The 20,543-nt window shown below is 46.7% G+C and overlaps 1 protein-coding gene across 1 annotated transcript in view; it reads left to right on the top strand.

The window, feature by feature from the left end:
- The window catches only part of CAPZB (capping protein (actin filament) muscle Z-line, beta), a gene marked incomplete at its 5' end in the record, with an annotated part of 43,482 nt that overhangs the window by 1,973 nt on the left and 20,966 nt on the right, over positions 1–20,543 (top strand). The window contains 2 exons of the mRNA XM_009871799.1: positions 9,544–9,665; positions 14,869–14,982. Of these exons, the coding sequence (XP_009870101.1) occupies positions 9,544–9,665; positions 14,869–14,982 (236 nt within the window). The remainder of the gene's footprint in view (positions 1–9,543; positions 9,666–14,868; positions 14,983–20,543) is intronic.

Raw genomic sequence — 20,543 nt, 5'->3', positions numbered from 1 at the left:
GCAGCCGCTCGCAGCCTGACGTCCACAAGGCTGAAGCCTGCACTCTGGTGAGACGAGAGCAGTGTATGCGCTGCCACCTGTAAGCGTTCCAAAACCATCACAAGCCAGACTCAAGCAAATAGTTGTTTGACCTTTTTTTGGCAAATTTCATCCAAACCTTTACAGCTGACGTTTTCATTCTGTTTCCTGTACCGTTACCAGACAATAACCTCCTTGAAGTAGAAGGTCAGACTCCAAATGCCTGACGAGCTCAAGCAGGTTCATTAAATTTGTGATAGAATCATAAAGATGGCACCCTGACTTCTGCCTCCTTTGGGCTTGGCTTCCTCGCTTCATTATACTCCCAGGCTGGAGTAGACGTGAAGCAGAGCCCTGTGTCATTTTATTTTTGTGTGTGTGAGGCGTAGGTTATTATTCTGAAGTCTGCTGGCAGCTCAGCTTGCTGTCGTCTTTTAACAGGGATTGATCTCTAGGCTGACGAGTGTTGCTTCTGTTGTGATGCTTCCTTAAGATCCACTGAAAGGGGTGAAGAGACATCTTTGTACGTAAAAGGTTTTCCAAAACCGCTCTAGCGAGAAGGTGACATCTGCTGCCTAGGCTTGTGTTCCTGCCGGGAGGGATAACTGCACCAAATTCCTCCCTGAGGTCCCTCTCGCTCGGCCACAGCCACGCTCTGGGGCTGCTGGGGAGTAAAAGAACATCTTGGTGTCCCAGGACTCTGTGGGGGATGTTTGTCCGTTACTGCCCCCAAGTGTTGGGCTGACAAGGGAAAGGGTCCAAACTTGAACGTGAAGTACAAGAGTGGGTGGAAGGAGAGAATTTTTGGGTCACTGACCCTCATCAGGCCAGACACTTCTCATTCATTAGCAAAGGAGTTTGTGGTTTGCCCTTTTACCACGTCTGTTGTTGGGTTTTTCAGACTGCCGAGTCTTCAATTAGAGTTCATTAGAGACCTTGTCAATCACAGAACTCCACGAGTCCTGCCTGAAAGCAGCGCTGCGTGGTGCTGGTAACGTGCCTCGGCTCTGGTTGGAGTTCAATTTGCCGTTATTTGTAAATAGGCTACTCGGAGGCTGTCGAAACGCGCAAGAAGTCTTCTAAATCTCTTACAAAAAGTTGAGCAGAGGCACGTATCTTTTTAAGGAGGGCTAATTTAAATAGAGTAATTTTCCATATAGCTCCTCTGCAGACGAGGGTGGCTGAAGCCTTGGAGCATCCAGCTGTCAGCCAAGGCCAAACTGGACAGCACTTCCCCTAAGAGGAGTGTTAAAAGCGATGGCGCTGCTCTTAAATGGATTGTTGGGAGGAAACCCCAGGCGATAGCACTTGCAACATTCACACAGATCTTCACTGCGTAGTGTAAATGCTGTCGTGCCTCCTTACTGCCTCATGTTGCCCAGAAGTTGCTGCTGTTGCTTCTCATAGTTGGTTGTGAATCGCTTCTGTCCTCATCATGTGCTGGAAGGAGAATATGAAGGATATTTTCTGGATGGAGGTGTTGCTTGGTGTCAATTAAGAGTGAGATCTGGGTCTGGCTGATGGAAATCCCACCGAGTGGCCCGAAGTCAGGAAGCCGGTAGAGCTCACTTCCGTGTGGCTAAGGTCTGAAAGATCAGAACAGTCGGAGAAAATGGTCTTCCTGCTTCCTTTCTCTTAAGACAGATTGTACATTCAGTCAGTCCCCAGCTTCTTTTAGCTCTGGTCTTTCCAAGAGAAACCCCAAGGAAGGCTTCAGCTTTCAGGTCGTGCTGCTGTGGAGGATCTTTTCTGGGACACCGTGGCAGGAGATGTGAGCGAGAGCTGACATCACAGCCTCCAAAATCTGTCTGGGGTTTGTTTTTTGATTTGGTTATTTTTATTATTTTTTTTTGCAAGACCACTGATGTGTCTTAGAGGGTTGCATCTCTGGGAAGGGAAGATGGAAATTGGATTTATTGTGCTCCTGGGCCATGTGCAGCAGCTGAGGGGTCTGCGACAGGTTTGTCTTGGTGGCTGTGACCTGAGCGTGGAAGTCGAGGCGCTCTCAATCTCGGTGAAAGTTAAGCAGGTTCCTTTTCCAAACACAAGTTTCCCGCTGAGTGTTTAATTTGGATGCTTGCCTGGGTGTATATAATATAAATGAGATGAAAAATCTAGCTGACTCAGAAAAATCGGATGGCTGGCATGAAGTGGGAGCAGAGAATCGTCCTCACAAAATGGACAAGCGGTCTTGCCAGGAGAGTGGCGTTTGCTCGCAGCCACAACTTTCTTCCTCTCTTTTTCCAGTAAGACTGATTTTCAGATAATACTCAAGTTGTTTCCCCAAAGCGAAAGCTTTCTTGAAGTACAGAATCAAGTTGTGCTGCCATGGAAGAATTAAAGCTGGAGTTCTTTAGAGACAGAGCAGTCGGTAACTTCACTTTTTTTGCAAGGCTCTGTTTTTTTTGCAAGGCTCTGTTTGTAATTAAAGATCTGGGAGATGATCGTCTTTGCTTTCTCATCACGGGAGAATGCTCAAGCATTTTCAGCAGAATGTATTACTTTCTAAAAGTACCAGAGTGATTAATTGAAATATGTATACACTTAGATTTTTGAAATATTCAACAGTATCGAGGACCTTGCTTCCTAAAGCTGGCGTGCCTCTAGGCAGGTCTCAAATCTGCTTGCGTGCCTTTGGGAACTGAAGATATATGAAGCTGGAGAATTTATCCTCAGCAAAACTGCGTCGCTTGGTCTGCACAGACCATAAAGAACATGAGAATGTGACGGGAGCTTTTTGGATTTTGAGTCCGAGAGCGTAAGCAGTATGTGCTCTCCAGGAGAAAGATAAAATAATGGAATGCAGATGGCCAGCTGAACATCCAGTGGGGGGTGGAAGATGTTAAAAAAAAATAAATAAAATCAGACCCAGTGAGAACTTAAAGAAAATAGTAGAAGCAGAAGTGGTCTCAAAGGTGAATTTTTTGACTTGCTCTTCTCCCGGGGCTGCTGACTAGTGTGATGGGCTCCGCGCCCCCGGCAGCCGGGCAGATTGCAGCACGAGGGTTATTGGCTAAAGTGAGGGGCTCTGGCTCTCTGAATAAATTTACGGTTGTCGAGAGCCAGTTTTCCATTTGGTGAGTGGCTGTAAGCAGGAGCTTTTCCAGCTCGAAAAGATTACCCCTGGATATCTTGATGGTAATTGGAGATAGCAATTAATATCTGTAAATTGTTAATGCGATGCTTGGCTTAGAGCTAGCAACCCCACTTAACTTGCATGAGATTGTAAAAGTGAATTTCACTTCTGACTTCGTATTCACTTACTCTTTTTCTTTCCAAGCCTAAACCGCGCCTTTTATTTTCTTCCAGGCTCCTGCCACTGCACTGCTGACATTAGAGACCTTTAAAATGTCTGTTTAAATATCTTTCTGAAGGAGTGCGTGTGGGGGGATCGATTGGTGAGCTTGGATTCCAGTTAGAAACCTACCTAACCTCTTTTAGAGATGAGGAAAAGGTAGGTTCTAGGAACACTAGTGGAGAGAATACACCTCTGCGTGTCCCTTAATTCTTGCTGCATATCTCCAGCACCAGCTGGACTCTTGATACAAATAGTCCTGCCCTCCCAAGATATCGATATTCTGCGACGACTCGTGGGACTCGTGGCGGGTAATGAGATACAGAAGCCCTCACCTGCAGGTCGCCAGCCAAAGTCTGGGGCACTCCAGTTGTGCCTGCCAGCGGGCTCGCTTTTGTTTCTCGGCAAGCTACAGACCAGGGCATCCAGCAAAAGCCCTCTTTGATCCGGCAGATCACAGGAAGAATGCCAAGGGTCCTGCTTTAAGAACGGTGCTCACCCGTCAAGGTTGGTTTTTTTAAAAGATGTAGTTCCTCGAGGTGATTTGGAAAATTCAGTAATTAGTGTAACATTTCTGCTATGACCTCGCTAGCTAGACAAACTCGGATCTGCAATCTTGCAAACGCTTCCCTTCTCCCAGGAAAGCTGGTAGGTTTTAATGTTGTTTTCCCTAATTCTTGCAGTGCTGGAATTCGCTGCAAATACTTGAATAAAGCCGAGCTCTTTTTTCATATCGATTACATCTGGTCTTGAACACAGAAGTCCATCTTAAGTGTCATTTAATAAACAAAGCTGGAAGAACTGGTGGCCCTTGGACATCTGATGGATCAGCAACGTGTGGATTTGTGGGAGTGACTTTATTGGTGGTTTTAGACCCAAGATGAGTGCAGCCAGGCTTCCTCCTCGAGTTTCCACAACATCCGTTGGGCCGTGTCTGTGTTCTGCAGGAACAGGAAATTCTGAGGCTGTGGAGTGACTCAGAGAAATTATAATAATATTTTATTAGATGCTGACCTAGAAGGGAAGAATCTGAAGAGGTGTCATAAGCCCAAATTATTTTGCAAGAGTGCCGGTAACTTGCGTGGGCTCCTCTTTGCATTTGAGCGATTTCCCGCATGATGCGGGCAGTGGTTTTGTCCACTTCTGTAAAGGACATGAGTTGTCTTAAAGAAAAGCCGGGTGTTAAAAGTTCACACGCAATAAAAACATTCGCCTTCCTGTTTGGATGTGGCTTTCTAATTAAAAACTGCCGAGATACCTGCATGCATCTCGATCCATTTGCCTTTTGAATTTGCCTTCTTTGCTAATTTTCTGAAAATCCCTTCATCTTCCTTCTGGTTCTTTGAGGAAAAGACATGTTTCATCTTCGATTTTGCTGCGTTTAGCGTAGTTTCCCAGTGCGTGAGATTCCTGTGGAGGTCGGGAAAGGCTGGATAAATATGTCAAAAGAGTATTTCCAAGACAGAACCTTACACCAGCAACGTTGCTGTTTCAATCGTGAACGTGATTCATTTCAGTCAAGTCTGTAGCAGGAAACAACCACCTCGGTGTGCTCCAGTTGCGTGGCCAGTGAGTCAAAATCCGAACTGTCCTGAGTGCGTAAGGGGCAGAACGGGACGCGGTTCAGGCAGCACGATCAAAGCAAGGATGGGGAGCACGTGTAAGACATGAAGAGCTGTCCTTGTTTCCTCGAAGCTTTTTTTTAGGTGAGTTGAGTCCTATTTAAAAAAGAAAAAAAAAATCAGAAACAATTGGTTAGTTGATAATAAGCTCCTTTGACGAAAAAGCGAATCGAGAGGGGATGACTGTTAGCTGCTCCGAGAAGTGTACGGTTTCCACTTTGGCACAAGTGATTATTTGTCCTGATAGCAGGGCGGGTGACTTAATTAAAACACTGTCCACATACCTGCCTTGCTCCGACGGAGAATCCTGTTACACGAGACAACAGAATCCTTGTTCAACACGCGGGAGAGTATGGTTAACTCGCTTTTCGTTCAGGTTTTCTTTCCTCTGTACTTACACATTTATTGTATATCTCCTTGGGAAAAAAAAAAATTAAAAAAATCCTACAAGCCCAGTGCCCTGTTGCACGGTCTGTGCTTCTGAATGATGCTGCTGTTCAGTTGCAGGCTGAGCAGCTGAGTCTGGACCCCCAGGGATTCTCCTTTTTTGTTTTTTTTTTTTTCCCTAATTTACATTGAGGGTGGTCTCGCTCCATGACTATACATAGAGCCGCCGTAACGGATGATCGAGTGCTTATTTTTGGCAACGTGAGTGCATTAGGGTCCAGAATTGTGCTGTGGACCGAAGTAAATTAATGACGGCCTTTAGCCAAAGTTACAAGATTAAGATTGGATTTTACATTTGACCTTGCGCTGCTCGGAGCAGGGAAAAGCCTCTCCTAAAATAAAGATGGGAGCCCGGTCTTTGCTTATAAAACAATCCTCAGAGCTTCAATGTTTTCATCGCCGTGACTCTTATTTGTAGTGAACCAAATCACTGCTTTGGCATTTCAGTATTTAGCTTGGGGAGTGGGTTAGTTCTGGCATTGCTAAATTTAAGTCCAAGTCCCCTATATAAGGACCGTTGGGTACGTGCACTCGGGTACCTCAGTGCATTTCAGCTTTCCAGTTAACACAGAAGGAGCCGAGTTAACGATGCAAATCCACTGTTTCAGTCTGAAAACTCAGAGGCTGAGTTGGCCTTCTGGGTGGAGTTGTCTTGGCTGGGATCAGCAGATTGGGGTGATTTCTTGCTAAACTCAAGCTGGATTCTGCACAAGTCTGAATGTGCACAAAAGCAGTTTCAGCACTTGAGGAAGGTTTGATATGTGACACGGCGAAGAATCGAAGGCAAAGGTGTATGCACAGCGCAAGGTAATTGCTCGCTTAGCCGGGCCGTGCCAAATACCAGATCCGATGCTCGTTCTAAAATGCAAAGGACCTAAATTCAGAAGGAATCGAGTAGTTTCACGAACCACAGAGCTGGACTGTTGAAAGCTGCAGATTGCCTCGTTCCAGTTGCTGCGTTTGCCTTGTGCGCGGCTTCCTAGCACAGAACAGGAAGACCAGTGTGCATAAATCTTGTAAATTCAGCCTTAGCAAGGCAGCACGGCAGCTGTTGGAGGTTGATGTAATAAATGATACGAAAATGATTCTCTTGGGCTGACTGTGCCACACTTGGGTGTTCCTCTGACAATTAGAATTACGTGAGTAGTTCCATCAGCTGGAATATCTCTGTTCTTTTTTTAAACACTGCTGAAATTCTCTAATACTTCCAAAGTAGATGAGTGGATTTTCTTCCCTGTTTCGTCTTGAAAGGAGAAGGAGAAAAGAATATATCTCCTGAGGTCCTGTAGAGTGTCTGGACCAAAGAGTCAATGGATATATAGTGTGTTCTTACAATGCAGAATATATATACATGTATCTATAATGTGGTGTTATATTCTTGTAAGTGTATGATGTCACACGTTCGCTGTCAGGGCTGAAAGACTAGCCACAGCTCTTAGAAATTGGAAAAATGACCATGCTCATGACTATTTGTACTACCAAATCATCCAGAGGTCAATTTAGTTCACAGTTACTACGTGGAAATTGAATAAATTGCACTTTAAAAACAATTTGTTGGGAGCTCCTTCTAGGTCAATAAGAGACCGTGCGCTCCCGCTGAGCCGGCTGGAAACACCGTTCTGGGCATGGGCTGTTTGTAAAAGCAAGTTAAATCTCAGAGTTATTTGTGTGGCTTTTTGTCTGGGTCGTAAATTCAGGTGGTTATTAGGAGCTCTGCTGTGGGGGAATTGCCCCTTGTCTCGAGTCTGGGGGTTTGTACTCGTGCTGGAGTTCGACGAATTTGTAGGGCGAGACCTCTCGGGCTCCCTCACCGCACGCGTAGCGCTGGGCTTTTCCCAAAGAAACCAAATAGAAAGAGTCTGGGAAGAACGCCACTGTTCCCCGAATTGTGTTTTCATCACTACTATTCATTCAAAACACGCGTCGGAGCGAGGGATCTGTTCCGAGACGCTTCCCTCTCTGCCGGTGGGCGGCTGGCCAAGGAGCAGCCGAGGAGAGGGACCGTGTTCGGCAGGTTGCTGGTGGGGACAGTGCGGAACAAGGAGGTGCTTTGGGTCTTGTGCACGCGTCTGAGATCGAAGGGGTCATCGCGAGTTGCTTTCTGCCGTATGGGTTGGCCGAAAATTGATAGCTAACGGAGAAGCGAAGGAAAAGACAAAGTGGAACCAGATGAGCTCGTGAGCACCGATACATCATTTCCCGTAACTCGTGCCGTGACGCTGCTGAGTTGTCTCAGCCCCGTGGAGCGTTAGGGTCGCCTGTTTGCGGAAAAAGGAGAGATTTGCCTAAAAGGCGCCTGCTTGCTGGCGACTTGTGTTTGCTCAAGGAATGCGTCGTGGGTTTGGGGTTGCTTCGGCCAGGTCTCCAAGTACCAAAGGATGAGCTCCGATGAGAAGCATCGAGCTTTATATAAATACTTAACTGCTCCTTCATCTGGGCTCTTCGGTTGTCACTCGTTACCACATTACAGCCTGCAGAGACCAAAGTCAAAACCTCAGACTCATGTTTCAGCTCTTTCAGCGCTGTCAACAACTTCACCAACCATTTCTTGGGTTTCCTCTTGTTTTTTGTGGGCTTAGGGGGCACTCGTGTGGGCGAGGTGGTTTGTCTCTTGCTAGCCACATCTTGCTTTGGCCTTTGGCCTTTCTGGAGTTTTTTTGGTCTCAGCGGTCACGTTGTTTTATATTTGTCGCTTCTTGCTTTGACTTAATATCCTCTGGATGTTATTGCCTTGTACTTGGGATTAGGAATGTTTTCATTTCAGGCAGTTTGATCTCTCATGTCACATCTAGCGCATGAAAATAGCTTGTGCTTATGCTTTCGGGAGCTGTTACACCCCTCATTTGTTTTTTCTCCTCTAGGCTTCTTTCTTTTGAAATAACAGCAACCAGTTCACTGAATCAATGGCTTGAAGACAGCCCATTTCTGTATTTTCTTCCTCCCTCCCTCCCTCCCTCTCCATTTCTTTTGAGTCGTGAATTCATCACTTCATGATTAATTTTACCCTCGCTTACTTGTTGTGTTCTCAATCAGGTTTTCATCTCTACGGCACAGAATGAAACATAGAAGAAATCTGACATTGGTTATTCCTTTTTCTCTTCTGCGTTAGCACCTTGTCACCAATATATTCAAGAACTCGCCTTGTTCTATATCCCCTTGTGTTCCCCTCTTCCCCTTGGGAGAGGGCGTTTTCCTTCAGTCCCTTTCACTTGCGGCAAAATCTGGAAAGCTTTTCCCTGAGGGAAGCACACGATGCATGCGCTCATTTTTGAATAATAGCTCCAGGCGTGATTCGCCGATCACCCCCCAGAGGGGTCGGGCACGCTGCTGCATGTGCCGCCCCCAGGTCCGTGCAGGGGAGGTGGAATTCCTGCAGGGAGCTGTGAGCGGGGCCAAAGCCCGCAGTGTGGGAGTACTGAGATCGATAACGGGACCACCATCAGCTCCGGAGCAAGAGGCCGCGAGATGGAATTTGTTTGATTCGCCACGAGATGGAATTTGCTCGATTCGCTTGTGCTTGCCTTCCAGCTCGCTCCAGGCTGCAAAACGTCACCTCTTTGCAGCGTGTCCAAGCCCCTCCGTAGACCTTGAGCCTTTCTCCATGGAAGTGCAGGAGGCAGCTGGGGTTGCGAATCCCTTAAACGCTACCTGTGCAGGAGGCGTGTGTGATTTTACATGTGATTTTGCCTGGTTTTATTAGCCAAGGCGGTAATGTTTGGCCAGCTGCCTGGAAACTCTTCTAAACTCTACGCGGAGTGGGAGCTTGTGAAAAATACACTCTAGCATATGGATGGCGTATTCTTTTAGCAGCTCCCTCGCTTCCACTCCATTATAAATATTTACCTTTATTCATCAGTCCTCGACAATCACTTTACTGGCCTTCTTTGGCAAGAAGCTGACACAGAAAATGTATATATTGAAGTGTACTGGACCACACTGGTGGTTAGGTAATTAAATCTGAAATTATTGGAGGTGGGAGCATAGGGTTGTGTTGTAACTTAAGTGCAGCTTGCTCTGATTTTTATTTTATTTTTAAAGGGTTCCTGGCTTTGGGACAGATGTGATCTATTAATAGCAAAATCTGGTCTCAGGGCTGCCAGTTTCTTAACATTAACATGTTGCCCTCTCTTCCTTCTCTGTCATTTTTCTCCAAACCCTCAGGTCCCGAGCCTCTGTGAAGATCTCCTCTCCTCTGTGGATCAGCCGTTGAAGATTGCACGAGACAAGGTGGTAGGAAAAGACTATCTATTGTGCGACTACAACAGAGATGGAGACTCATACAGGTGAGTTTGTATCCACAGCAAAGAATTAACTGGTTTATTTGTGAAGCCTGGGCTGGGTTGACCCTGGCTGGACACCAGGTGCCCACCAGACCGCTCTGTCGCTCCCCATCCTCAGCAGCACAGGGGAGAAAAAATAAAACGAAAGGCTCGTGGGTCCAGATAAGGATGGGGGAGATCACGAGCAAACCATACGCAGCTTATCCTAGAAATCACAGTGTTTGTACATGTTTTCTTTCCTGTGATTTGCAGTCGGTCACTGAAGCCTAAAGTGTGATGTCATCGTCGTATTAAAGGGGTGACTAATGTATTTTTCTCAGGCTTGGGAATTAAAACCAGTCGAATCTCTAGAAGAAAGGGCTGTGATGGCCTTGATATGAAAACGACTGATCTGTTGTTGCGAGGTTGTAAAACCTCTGGAGTGGGTAACAACAGAAAAGAGATGTTGCAAGCAGCGAGTTTAGACAAAATCATCTTCTGTTTGCACAGAGAGGCAGCGCTTGCCAGCTGGGAAAGGCTCTTCCACCTGTGTTTTGCAAGGGATCAGGCCTGGTTTGGGCCATGCAGTGTTGTTAGTTCTGTGTGGGAACCTTGGCCCAAGCTTTTAGCAAAGAAAAGGAATCCCTCTCTACGAAAATAATTGATTTATTCTGAGGCCTGTAGACAAGACCGATGAAAACATTTGAACAGTGTAAGCTGTATGTAATTATAATATGATGAATTTCAAAGTAGAAGAGGCTGTGATACTGGAATGGTACAACGAGTTTTCAGTATTTTGGCTGCCACATGAGTGCAATCGTAATGTTTTTATTCTACCCCTTGCCATGAGAATGATTACAGCTGAGCGACTGTGATCACTCCACTATTTGAGCGGGTCCTCCTCTCTTTTTTTTTTTTTTAAAAACATTGCCTGATTTTTCTTCATGGCTGTAGTGACAGTGGCACAGTTCCAAATATTTAATTAAAAATCACAGAGCTTATCGTCCAGAAACCTTGGTGAATATTGCATGACCCAGCTTTTATTCTTTTCTCTTGATGAGGGGTGCCAGGCTGTGAAGTAACGACTGCCGTTCATCTTCGGTCCCAAGTTCCCAGCTCAGCCATTCTGCTGCTGCTGGGCACGACTGTACTGGTTACGTCTCTGGCTCTACATGCAGTAATAACTTTTATTTTTAGTGCTAACGATCCGAACTGTCTACAGTAAGAATCAGGCTTTGCTTCATGCACATTCGTTGTAGCGTTTTGCATTGATCTGGCCAGAATTTTTCAAGAATTTTATTTTTGGAAGTGGAGCTCCAGAAAATATTTTAACAACTTATTATTTGTCTTTGGGTCAGGCCATCGTGGCAGAAGCAGGTAAGCGTGTAAAGGATTCTAGATTAATTGGTTTCAGCTACAGGAAAGGCACTCACGTAAACTGAAAGCGTATCTGTCTGCAGATGATTTACACGGCGAACGTGCTCAGATTTGTTTTGTCCTAGAAAGAGGAGGAGGAGGCTGGTAACAGATGCCAAATTTAACAGTGCATCTGGATTGTGGCTGAGTGTAAATCGGAATGAGTTGGGGTTTTTTAAATATAACTTATTGCCGTGGGCCGAGAACCAAGAAGGTCTGTAAGGTGAAGCGTTCACTCATGCTCTTTAGGGTACATTGGAAGTTTGTTCAACCTTCCACGAAAGAGGCTGTTGCCTTTTAAAAGCCTTTGGGCGTTAGGCCTGTGTCCCCGAGTTGGTCAGGTCTGCGTTAGCAGCTACGGGCATTTAGTGCTCGGTTCTGAAGTGTGAGATCCTGTGCCTCGGGGGACACTTCCAGGAGGTGCTTTGTGCCCGAAGCTGTGTCTCTTGCAGTCCCCTTGCACCCCCATTAGGTCGCTCACGCGAGCGTCTGTGCAGGAAACACAAAAAGGCCCTCGTTAAACACTGTTGTCACATAGAATCAAGGCATCCTTGAGATTAGAAGAGACCTTTAAGGTCGTCCCGTCCAACCCTTAATCCAGCGCTGCCAAGCCCCCACTTGCTCCCCCCTGTGCTCAATTAGTGGGTGCAGCAGCTCTTTCTTTAAGGTTGGTTTCATGCTTGCCTGTGAAATCTGCTCAACCTCTTTCTTTCTGAGAAGATATTTAAGTAGTGACAAGGAAACAGGAGGACTTGGGTTTATTTTAAATCACTTTGGTGTTTTCAGGACTTATTAAGTAATGGGGTTCCAGAAAAGCTCTTTCGTTTGTTCGTGTAGAATAGGCACGATGTATTAATTGCCGGCATTAACGAGTGCTGCGCTCTGAGGCTTTTGATTCAGGCATTCGGGATTGAAGTGATTCTTCCTTCTGGAATTGATTGGTCTCAGCTCTGTTTTGTGAAGTAAATTTCTTTCCTCCAGCCCAAAGCAAAAGCCTTTGAAAACCGAGCGATGCTAACATGTGCATGTGCTAATCCCATTCTGTGCCTGTGTTCAGACACTGTTATTCATACCTCGTAAAATCTCAAGTCGTTACTGGGAAATGGCTCTTACACTAATTTAATCAATTAGCCCAAAATCTAGGAGGAGTTTACTGCGCTTCTCAAAGCTTTTGATATTTGCACGAAGATTTTTCAGAAGCACGTGCTTGATTAGAAGTCCCAAGAAACACTCTTCCCTGCCTGCAATCACTGCACACCTCAGAATAAACACCCCTTTTCTTCTTACTGGACAGGTTGCTAATTGCATTTCTTTTCCTACCGATCCAAGGATTTCAAAGCGTTCTCTGGACAACTGAACCTCTCGCTCCTTTGGTAGCAAAGGTGGGACTAGGTAGTCAAGACTTTCTCACTGGGAATCCAGTTTATTATATGTGTTGTGCTTTTTGTTTGATTTTTTTTTTTAATAGCTTTACTATTTGGCTAGGAATTAGCTTTGGAAAAAAAGCTGTTTGTGGGGTGTTTGGCTACTCGAGGTGATAACTCACCGGGTTTCACAGGCAGCACAGAGGGACATGAATATCCTAATGCTTAACCCGTCACAGTTTGCTTCTTCCTCCTATTTGGACAGACTTGATTTTCTCCGTGTCGAACATGGATCAGAGCAAAGGTAGATTTTTGGAGTCTCTCTTGAATCTTCATAAAGAGATAATTTTCAGTATTGCACCGCAGCTTGTGGGACTCTTGTGCCCGCAGTCTCCCGGGCTCTTCTGCGAGCGCTCCTGTATAACAAAGGTTCGTGGAGGATCTCAAACAGCCGCGGAATCCACAGGGTGGAGGCAGTTTTATTAATTTTTTTTTTTAAACATACGTATGACTTCAAGGTCCCTGACTTTGTCCATACATTTCCACTCCCAGTATGTTTGATCCCCCTATTAAATGGAATCCTTATGGGGAATTTGGTGCCAACAACCCTGAGAGCTGTTAGCGGAAACAAAAACCATTCTCGTTTAGGGAAATCAGACGTCTGACTTTTGCAATGGAAGTGCCTGTCCATCTGCCTTTCTTCATATAGCCTCCACATAAGTTTTTAAACGTGCTGTGAGTACTGTTCCGCAAAAAGGAAAAATAGAGGGTTGTGTTTCGAGGTGGTTTTGGTGTGTTTTTTTTAAGTGAAGTCGCTGCTGACTCCAACCGTAATGGGCTGAAAATGCCCCAGCCTGCTGGCTAGAAGAATCTCTGTTACTGGGCTTTCCCTTAAATCCCCCTCCTGCAGGCTGCAGCAGAGATCTAATATTTACAATTAAAGCATCTTCATTGTGGCTTCTGCATGAATTTTCTGCTCACCAATTGCTTGTACCTGATGGAGAAGCAAAGTGTTCTGAATTTACAGGAAAAAAAAGGAAATTTTTATTTATTTATTTTTTTTAATCAGCCTTTTAAAATTTAGCAAAAGCGAGCGTGTCCTAACAAACATTGCTGCTGAGGCAGCAGGACGCTTCTGCGTGGCCTCGCCTACACACCCACCCTTCGCTTTTGCAGATTTTGTGACCGCGAGGTCATCGCGCTCTCAGCCCGAGCTTCTCCCGTGCCGTTTGGTTCTGGGCTGGCTGCCTTGCGGGAGCGGGGGGGCCCGTTGTGCCTCGCGGGAGCGGGTGTGCCGGTTGGAAACCCTCCCGCCAGCACCGGTGGTGATTTTTGTGTGAACCTTTCCCAGATTTCAGCGAGTCATGAGGTAGAGGAGCACCGCTGTAGCTGTTTTTTCTCCAAAGCAACCGAGTTTTAAGCAATGGCTTGAAAATGAGAACCGGCACCTGAAAGCCATCGCTCCGGGCGGCTGTGACACCGTGATTTAGCTTTTCCTGCTGCCTCACCTTTCGAGTCAGATGTGGTTGGGAGGAGTGGAAGTGCTGCGAAAGCGCAGAGCCGGAGTGAAGCAGAGAGCCTGATCCTCTGTGCTTTGCATTAAACAGATGGAAAAAGTAAATGCCTTGGAGAAATGAATAGCAAATGGCTACTGAGAGCCCTCACGTATGGACTGCATTAAGACCTGGTGTTCGTAGGCTGCGGTATTTTGCAAAGTGAGGAGGTAAAGGGGAGTGGTACCTTTCTTTAAACTAGCGGTGATATATGTGGGTTGGTTATTCTCAGGGGAAATGAAGAGGAGAATGCAGGTTTACAGAACAGGGCTTGTAAAAGGCTTGAGCAGATGGGCAAAGGGTTCCATTAGTCTTTTAATACCAAACCTTTCATTAAGAGCACAAACCCCCTTCCACACCTGCAGGAATCAATGTAAACCCTGTAGCTTTACGAACCCCGTTAAATCCTTCAAACGGTTCAGACGTTTTCCTCCTAAAAGTAGAGTTTATTCCAAAGCAAAACAGCGGAGGAGAATTTGGACCTTTGCTGGAGACAGCAGCACTTGGCTCAAATACGATCGGATCTCAAATAAACTGCGCCATCGATTTGTGTTTGCGTGAGAAGAATTTTAAATACATGATGTACAACAGCTGAGGCCTCATTTGGAGTATTCAAGAAGGAACACACTCAAGCGTGATTATTTATACAGCAGAAATCTGGAGGGCAGGGAGGATTCCCTGGGTACACCGTAACGTTTGCAGAGCACATCCCCTTTTTGTCAGCGTTTGAAACGGCTTTTGAGGAGGAAATTCTCACGGGCAGACTGCTCCTGGGACCTGTGAGTTTTTCTGGAAGTTCGGCGCCTGCGGATCAGGTCGGAGCCTCCCGATCTCAGAGCTTCTCCCAGAGTTCGTCTGGGTTGTCTAATCGTATTTTCCTTGTCTCTTTGGCAGATCACCGTGGAGCAACAAGTACGATCCTCCCCTGGAAGACGGTGCCATGCCATCTGCTCGCCTGCGCAAGCTGGAGGTGGAAGCCAACAATGCCTTTGACCAGTACAGAGACTTGTATGTCAGTTCTACCGTTCAGAGCCCTCTGCTTGCTTTGTTCCCTTCGGCAGGCGTGCCGTGCGCGAATCGAGCCTAAAAGGTGCTCCCTGGCCGCCCCCGGGAGCGGCGGGCCGATGCGTAGCGGAGGAAGAAGGGTAGGCAGCCGCTGGGCTGCCGTCGGGAAGCGTGTTCGCTGCGATTTCACCATGCGAAAACATGATGGAGTGGGTCAGCTGATGCTAAAGGCAGATGCTGAGGTGCTTTCTTGCCTCCCTCCGCCCTTTAACAGATTAATGGCATCTTTGTCCTGACATGACCCCTGTTCTCCTTGATCTTGACTAAGTTCAGTCTTAAACCATCTGCTTTTTCCATTCCCTCAACACTATGCTCTCTCAAAATGTCTATATCTAAATATATAGCAGCAACTTTCACGTCTTCCAGTAAAAAGACAGGCAGTGGAAAACCGAAATGCAGCAGTTGTGTGGGAATTAGTGCATTTATGCTGCAAGGGCCCTTCTCTGATGCTTGTTTTAGGCTCTGTCTTGTGAAAGAGGCGTAAGCCAGAGGAATTAATAGCGCATGTGTAGGATAAATGTCGGTGAGGCAGTCTCTTCTTCACAGCAGCAATAGGAAACTGTCCGGGTGACTTGGCAGCTGAACAGTTTTTCTAAAAAAGGTGAGGCTGCACTGGTCTGGCATCGCGGTCACAAAACGCGAGCAGGTTTAGTGTTGTCGTTATAGATGCTGGTCTCCTAGGTGGGATGGGAATGGTCATGAGAAATCTGAAAAGCGAGTGTGTGTGTGTGTTGCACAGCCAAATGAATTCCCTGCTGTATCCAGTAACGGGATGTGTTCTCTTTGGAGATGCCCAGTGACCATGAAAAAATGAATAAACACATTGCTTCTTCATCTTGCCCGAAAACGGAGAGAAAACACATCCTTAGGTGTAGCTTGTTGTGTGTCAGCGCTGACAAAAGTAGGTTAAAAGGCACTTTTCCTGCTGGATTTTCTACTTGTTTTACGATGTGGCTTGATGTAAAATAGTCAGTCCAAATGTGTAACCTTGGCACTTTTGCTACAGATATCAAATTTTTACTTATTTTCATGCATTATCTTCATAGATATCCAGCTTCTCTTGTAAGTCGCAGTTGTTATCGGCGTCTGAGCTTACTGGAAGAAAGGAATTTTGCATGTGCAGCCAAGGGAGGTTTGCAGTTCCTCCCCAAGCGCAGGAGGGACCAGGGCCAGCAGAATTAATACCCAAGATGAAAACCAGTAGGTCTGTGGAAGCAAGGTTGTCTTTTTAAATTGTGATCAGATGACCGTGAAGTCATGGCTGGATACAAGAACTCCTTTAAAAAGGTTTTTGCGGGAGGGAAGGTGCAGCACTGCTTCCCCTCAGCCTGGGCTGAACGGGCTGAGCCCTTCTCAGCACGTGGGGCAGCAGGAGGCTGGATGTGTTGGGTGGAAGTAAACGGCGAGATTGGCTCCGGTTTCACCTTTGGGTTTGTCAGCCCACGTTTTACAGGCGATGCAGTGTTGGAAGGGATTTCTCACAACAACTTCTTTCTCGTGCCGTCAGCCAGCGACGACGGAGGCATTGCGACGCGCGGTGTAGCCAGACTAGATAAGCACGTCTGTCAGCGCGGCGCGCTTCGACGCGCGTTGCCATCTCAAAAACGTGTCGGAACCAGGAGAGAAGCGCGGCTTGTGTTTTGCCGAGTGGCGTAAAAACGGTGACGGTTTTTTGGAAAGAATTTGCAAAGTTAGGGAAACTTAACCTGAGCGTTTGTGAAGGGCTCCTCACGCTTGAAATTGGAAATGATTTGTGCTTTACCTACAACAGAGCTTTGGACAGAGACACGCTTTTGTTCTGGACTCTGCAGTTTCCTTAATGAGACAATTGGATTTTTGTATTTTGACAGCAGAAGCTTAATTTTTACGTAGAGATTGGAGCGAGGGAAGGGAGGTGGGGGTAACGAGTGCCAGCTTTTCTCACTGCTGCTCTTGCCGACGTCTCAGCTTGGGACTGGCCGTAGCAATTCCCCGCGCAGCAGCTGCTGAAGCCGTGTGGGAAGGTTGTGGAGTGAACGAGATGGCAACTGCAGCGATGGGATTTTCAAGATCTGCTAGAGCTGGAAACGAGTACCGCACACCCGCTGCAGAGCCAGGAGTCGGGCTGAGCCGCGGGGTGTCGAGTAAAGGTGTCGCTGGCCTTCAGGGTTGGCAGCTCCCGACACTGGGGAAGGAGCGCACGAGGCGTCGCGTCCAGGGCGGAGCTGTCGGTGTTGTTTCAAATGTGGCAGCAGAGGTTTTCCAGCATTGGGAAATATTTCGGGCTTGTTTGAAAGCGTTGATGTATTGATCAAGAAAGTAGGTAGCGTGCTGGCTGCCCTCGGTAGCGTGTTTTGTGGAAATGACAATTTCTGTCATGTGGGAAGATTTAGAGCAGGTCCGCCTTCCAGTAATGGTGCTTCTTTTGTAGGGAGCATGGAAAAAATCTTTCCTGAGTTGACCTGCAGCGCCTTTCCCTGTCTCTGTTCCCTCTGATGGGGTTTTCTGTCCAAACAGGCTGTTCGTAGGCTAATCACTGCTTCCCATTACAAAATCTTTCTCAAAAAACCTCACTTTCGGTACGGTGGTGTTGCGCCATTCGGCTTGCAGCTTGCGTTGCAGGTGGAGAGGGTGAAATGATGCTGAGAGAGAAGCCCCGGATCGGAGACATTGGGTTCTCACCCCTTAAGAGGCTTTTCTGCCCCTCTCTCTGGGGCAGAGAATGTTTTTGAACTACGTGTCTGGCCACAGCTCTGCTGGGTTTGATGGCAGAGAGGTAACAGTTAATAGGAAAATAATCTTATGTAAGCACAGAGAACACCAGGCCCCAGCGTGCTTGAATTTCCTGGGCTGTTTTGACATTTTATTCCTATAATGAGGATTTCTGCGCAGTTTCTCAAAGCAGTTTGTGGCTTTGTTTCCAGCCTTGCTGGGCTAAACTGCTGGAGCTTGTGTTTGCAGTTATCTCGCCAGCATGGGCTGCCTGTCACAGAACGACGTGTATTTTAATACCTTGTAAGTACCTCTCAGCGAGATGTTGCTCTGCATGGTGCTCGCTTCATTCCCCAGTTTTAAAATCCATCGTACACTGGTTATTCCAGTGGGGAGTGGAAGAGGAAGATGTTTCCTAACAAAAACTAAGTAGCTTTGGGAATAACTGCTATCCCCGCTCTGCCGTCCAAGCTTCCTCTGGACTTTCTCCCGGTTTACCTTCCCACGCACTCGGGGAGAACCTCTCGCCGAGTTCATCTCGGGCACCTCCCGAGCCTGCAGATCGTTTCAGTTTTTCCTGGTGTCAGGCCCGTTTGGCCCACATACCGTTCCTTTTTAGATGTCTGTTTTCATCAGGTGTGATGAGTATCCACCTACATGGAGTGAGTCACGGTGCGGATTTGCCGTTTCCCGAGGGACCGGTACCTGCTGGCGTGGGTGTTCTGCGGGAAACAGCCTGTTCGGTAACGATTTCTGTGGAATAAGCCATTCGGATTTGCTCCCTGGTGACTAGTCCGAACTTTTTAGTTTCGTCCCCAGAAGCTTATTGGCCAATACAGCAGGTGGCTGGAGTGTAGAAAGAACTTTGGAAAAGCTGGAGTATTGCATGGAGCCGTTTCAAATCATAACTTGAATCATGACAGCTTGAGACAAAAAGCTTTGCTGACTCCTCAGTGCCTCTTCACCGGTGCCGAGCTCTTCCCCGTAAGCATCTGCTTTCGTGCCACCTGCCTTTAAGTATCTCTAGAGTTGCCCACCTTTCGTTTCGGGAGCGATGTTGACATCTCGTTGGGTTAAAGGGGATTTATATTTGGTTTTAATTCCCTCTCTCTTATAGACGTTAAACAGCAAACATGTTTCTCGGTTATCTCTTTCACCAAAATGCTTGTCGCTTTCCCGAAAAACAACTGTTTCGTTTTGATCTCCCGCTGCCAGGTTTAACGAAGACATCGCCTGAAGCTAATGCCCCGGTATGTTTTTGTTCAGTGGGTTATTATTCCCAGATGGAAGTCTAATATCTTGCACCATTCAGTTAGAGCCTTGGCTTTCCACTGCCAATATCGGGAAGATAACTTCTCCGAGCACATGGTTGTAATTTATTGCCCCTGGCTTGACGTGTGTGCGCGATCGATTGGAATCAAAGCGTAACGAGGACCAGGGCATCTGGTTAAATCTGTCTCTTTTAGATTCCACGTTCTGTTGTTTCGGGTTGGAGACAATCAGTGCTTTAATTAAGTGATCTAACGGTTCTTTGTTGTCTGGAAGAGATAATTCTGGAGTGATTAAATCGACCTCCCCCGGGGAAGGATGCTGCTGACCGAAATATTTCTACAAACAAGATGAGTTTGGGCCACTTTGCACCATTTTAGTAATGTGACGTGTGTTTAGAAAGTTATTCCTTGTATCTTTGTTTCTTGAGTTAAGTTGGGATTTATTGGTGCTTTTGAACAGCTTTAAAACTTTTTTAAAAAAAGACAAAACGCAGATATTAATCACCCCACTCCTGCAAATGTTTTTATTGATTAAGGTTTTTGAGTTCCTTCAATGGAGTAAAGCGATGAAGCCTTTTGAACTTCCGCTGCTCTCTGTGTTTTGATGTTGATCCATTTTCAATTGGTTATATTAGAGCTCTGGACAAGGAATTTAGTAGGAGCAGAAGGAGGTCTGGGAGCGGATTGACCTCTCGGATGTCTTCATTCTGGGTAATCCTTTTATTATTGAATTTCGCAGTGGAATCCAGTCCAGAATGGAGTTAGTCACTCGCATTTTTGAGGGTGTTAGCAGCGCTGAGGATGGCACCCCTGCCAGCCAAGGATTTGCAGTGCTCTCGGCAACACAGAAAGCACCAAGACTGAACGTCCGTCACCTTTCTCATCTCGGCTCAAGGAGGGAAGGCTCCGACAGCGTCCTTCATGCTCGTGCCTTCAGGAGCGCGTGGGTCCAGGAGCCTTTTGCCAGAGAGCTTGGAGGGGCTGCTGGTCACCTACAGCAGCAAAGTCCAAGTGACAGACAAGCTCACCCTTGAATTTTTAGAGTGCCCAGGGTTGGGCACTCTAAACACTTTGGTTTTTTTTTTAGTTTCATTTTATCACTGAACAGGCTTGATTTTCTGAATTTCGGGGATGTCTCGTTTTGACTCGGTGACTTGTGCCATCGTCTCTTCCAGGGAGTATGTTCAAATGTGCTATAAGCTGCTGCACAGCTTTCCCCTTTTGGCTGTTTTTACCTCTTTTCTTAAGTTTATTTTGGATTGTGTGCAGACTGAGACTCGAGCTCTTTCAAAGCGCTGCTGTAGTTTGACATCTCGTTTCTCCTTCCCTGCCTTTCTATATTGCTTTACCGGGACCATGAGATCCTCCGAGTGGAGCTCGTTCCTCTCCAACTTGTAGCACTTACCTGACCAGATCTGACCGATTCCACCGAGGGAATAAAAGCGAAGCGCCAGACGCAAGAGGCACGACGAGTGGGTTTGATTTTTGCGTGGAGGAGCGGCTGGGGCGCTCCCACACCCGCACCCCCCGGCGGGGCGCGGG

The sequence above is a fragment of the Apaloderma vittatum genome, unplaced genomic scaffold (assembly GCF_000703405.1).
Source record: "Apaloderma vittatum isolate BGI_N311 unplaced genomic scaffold, ASM70340v1 scaffold18116, whole genome shotgun sequence".
NCBI lineage: Eukaryota > Metazoa > Chordata > Aves > Trogoniformes > Trogonidae > Apaloderma > Apaloderma vittatum.
This window is presented reverse-complemented; position numbering and strand designations above follow the sequence as displayed.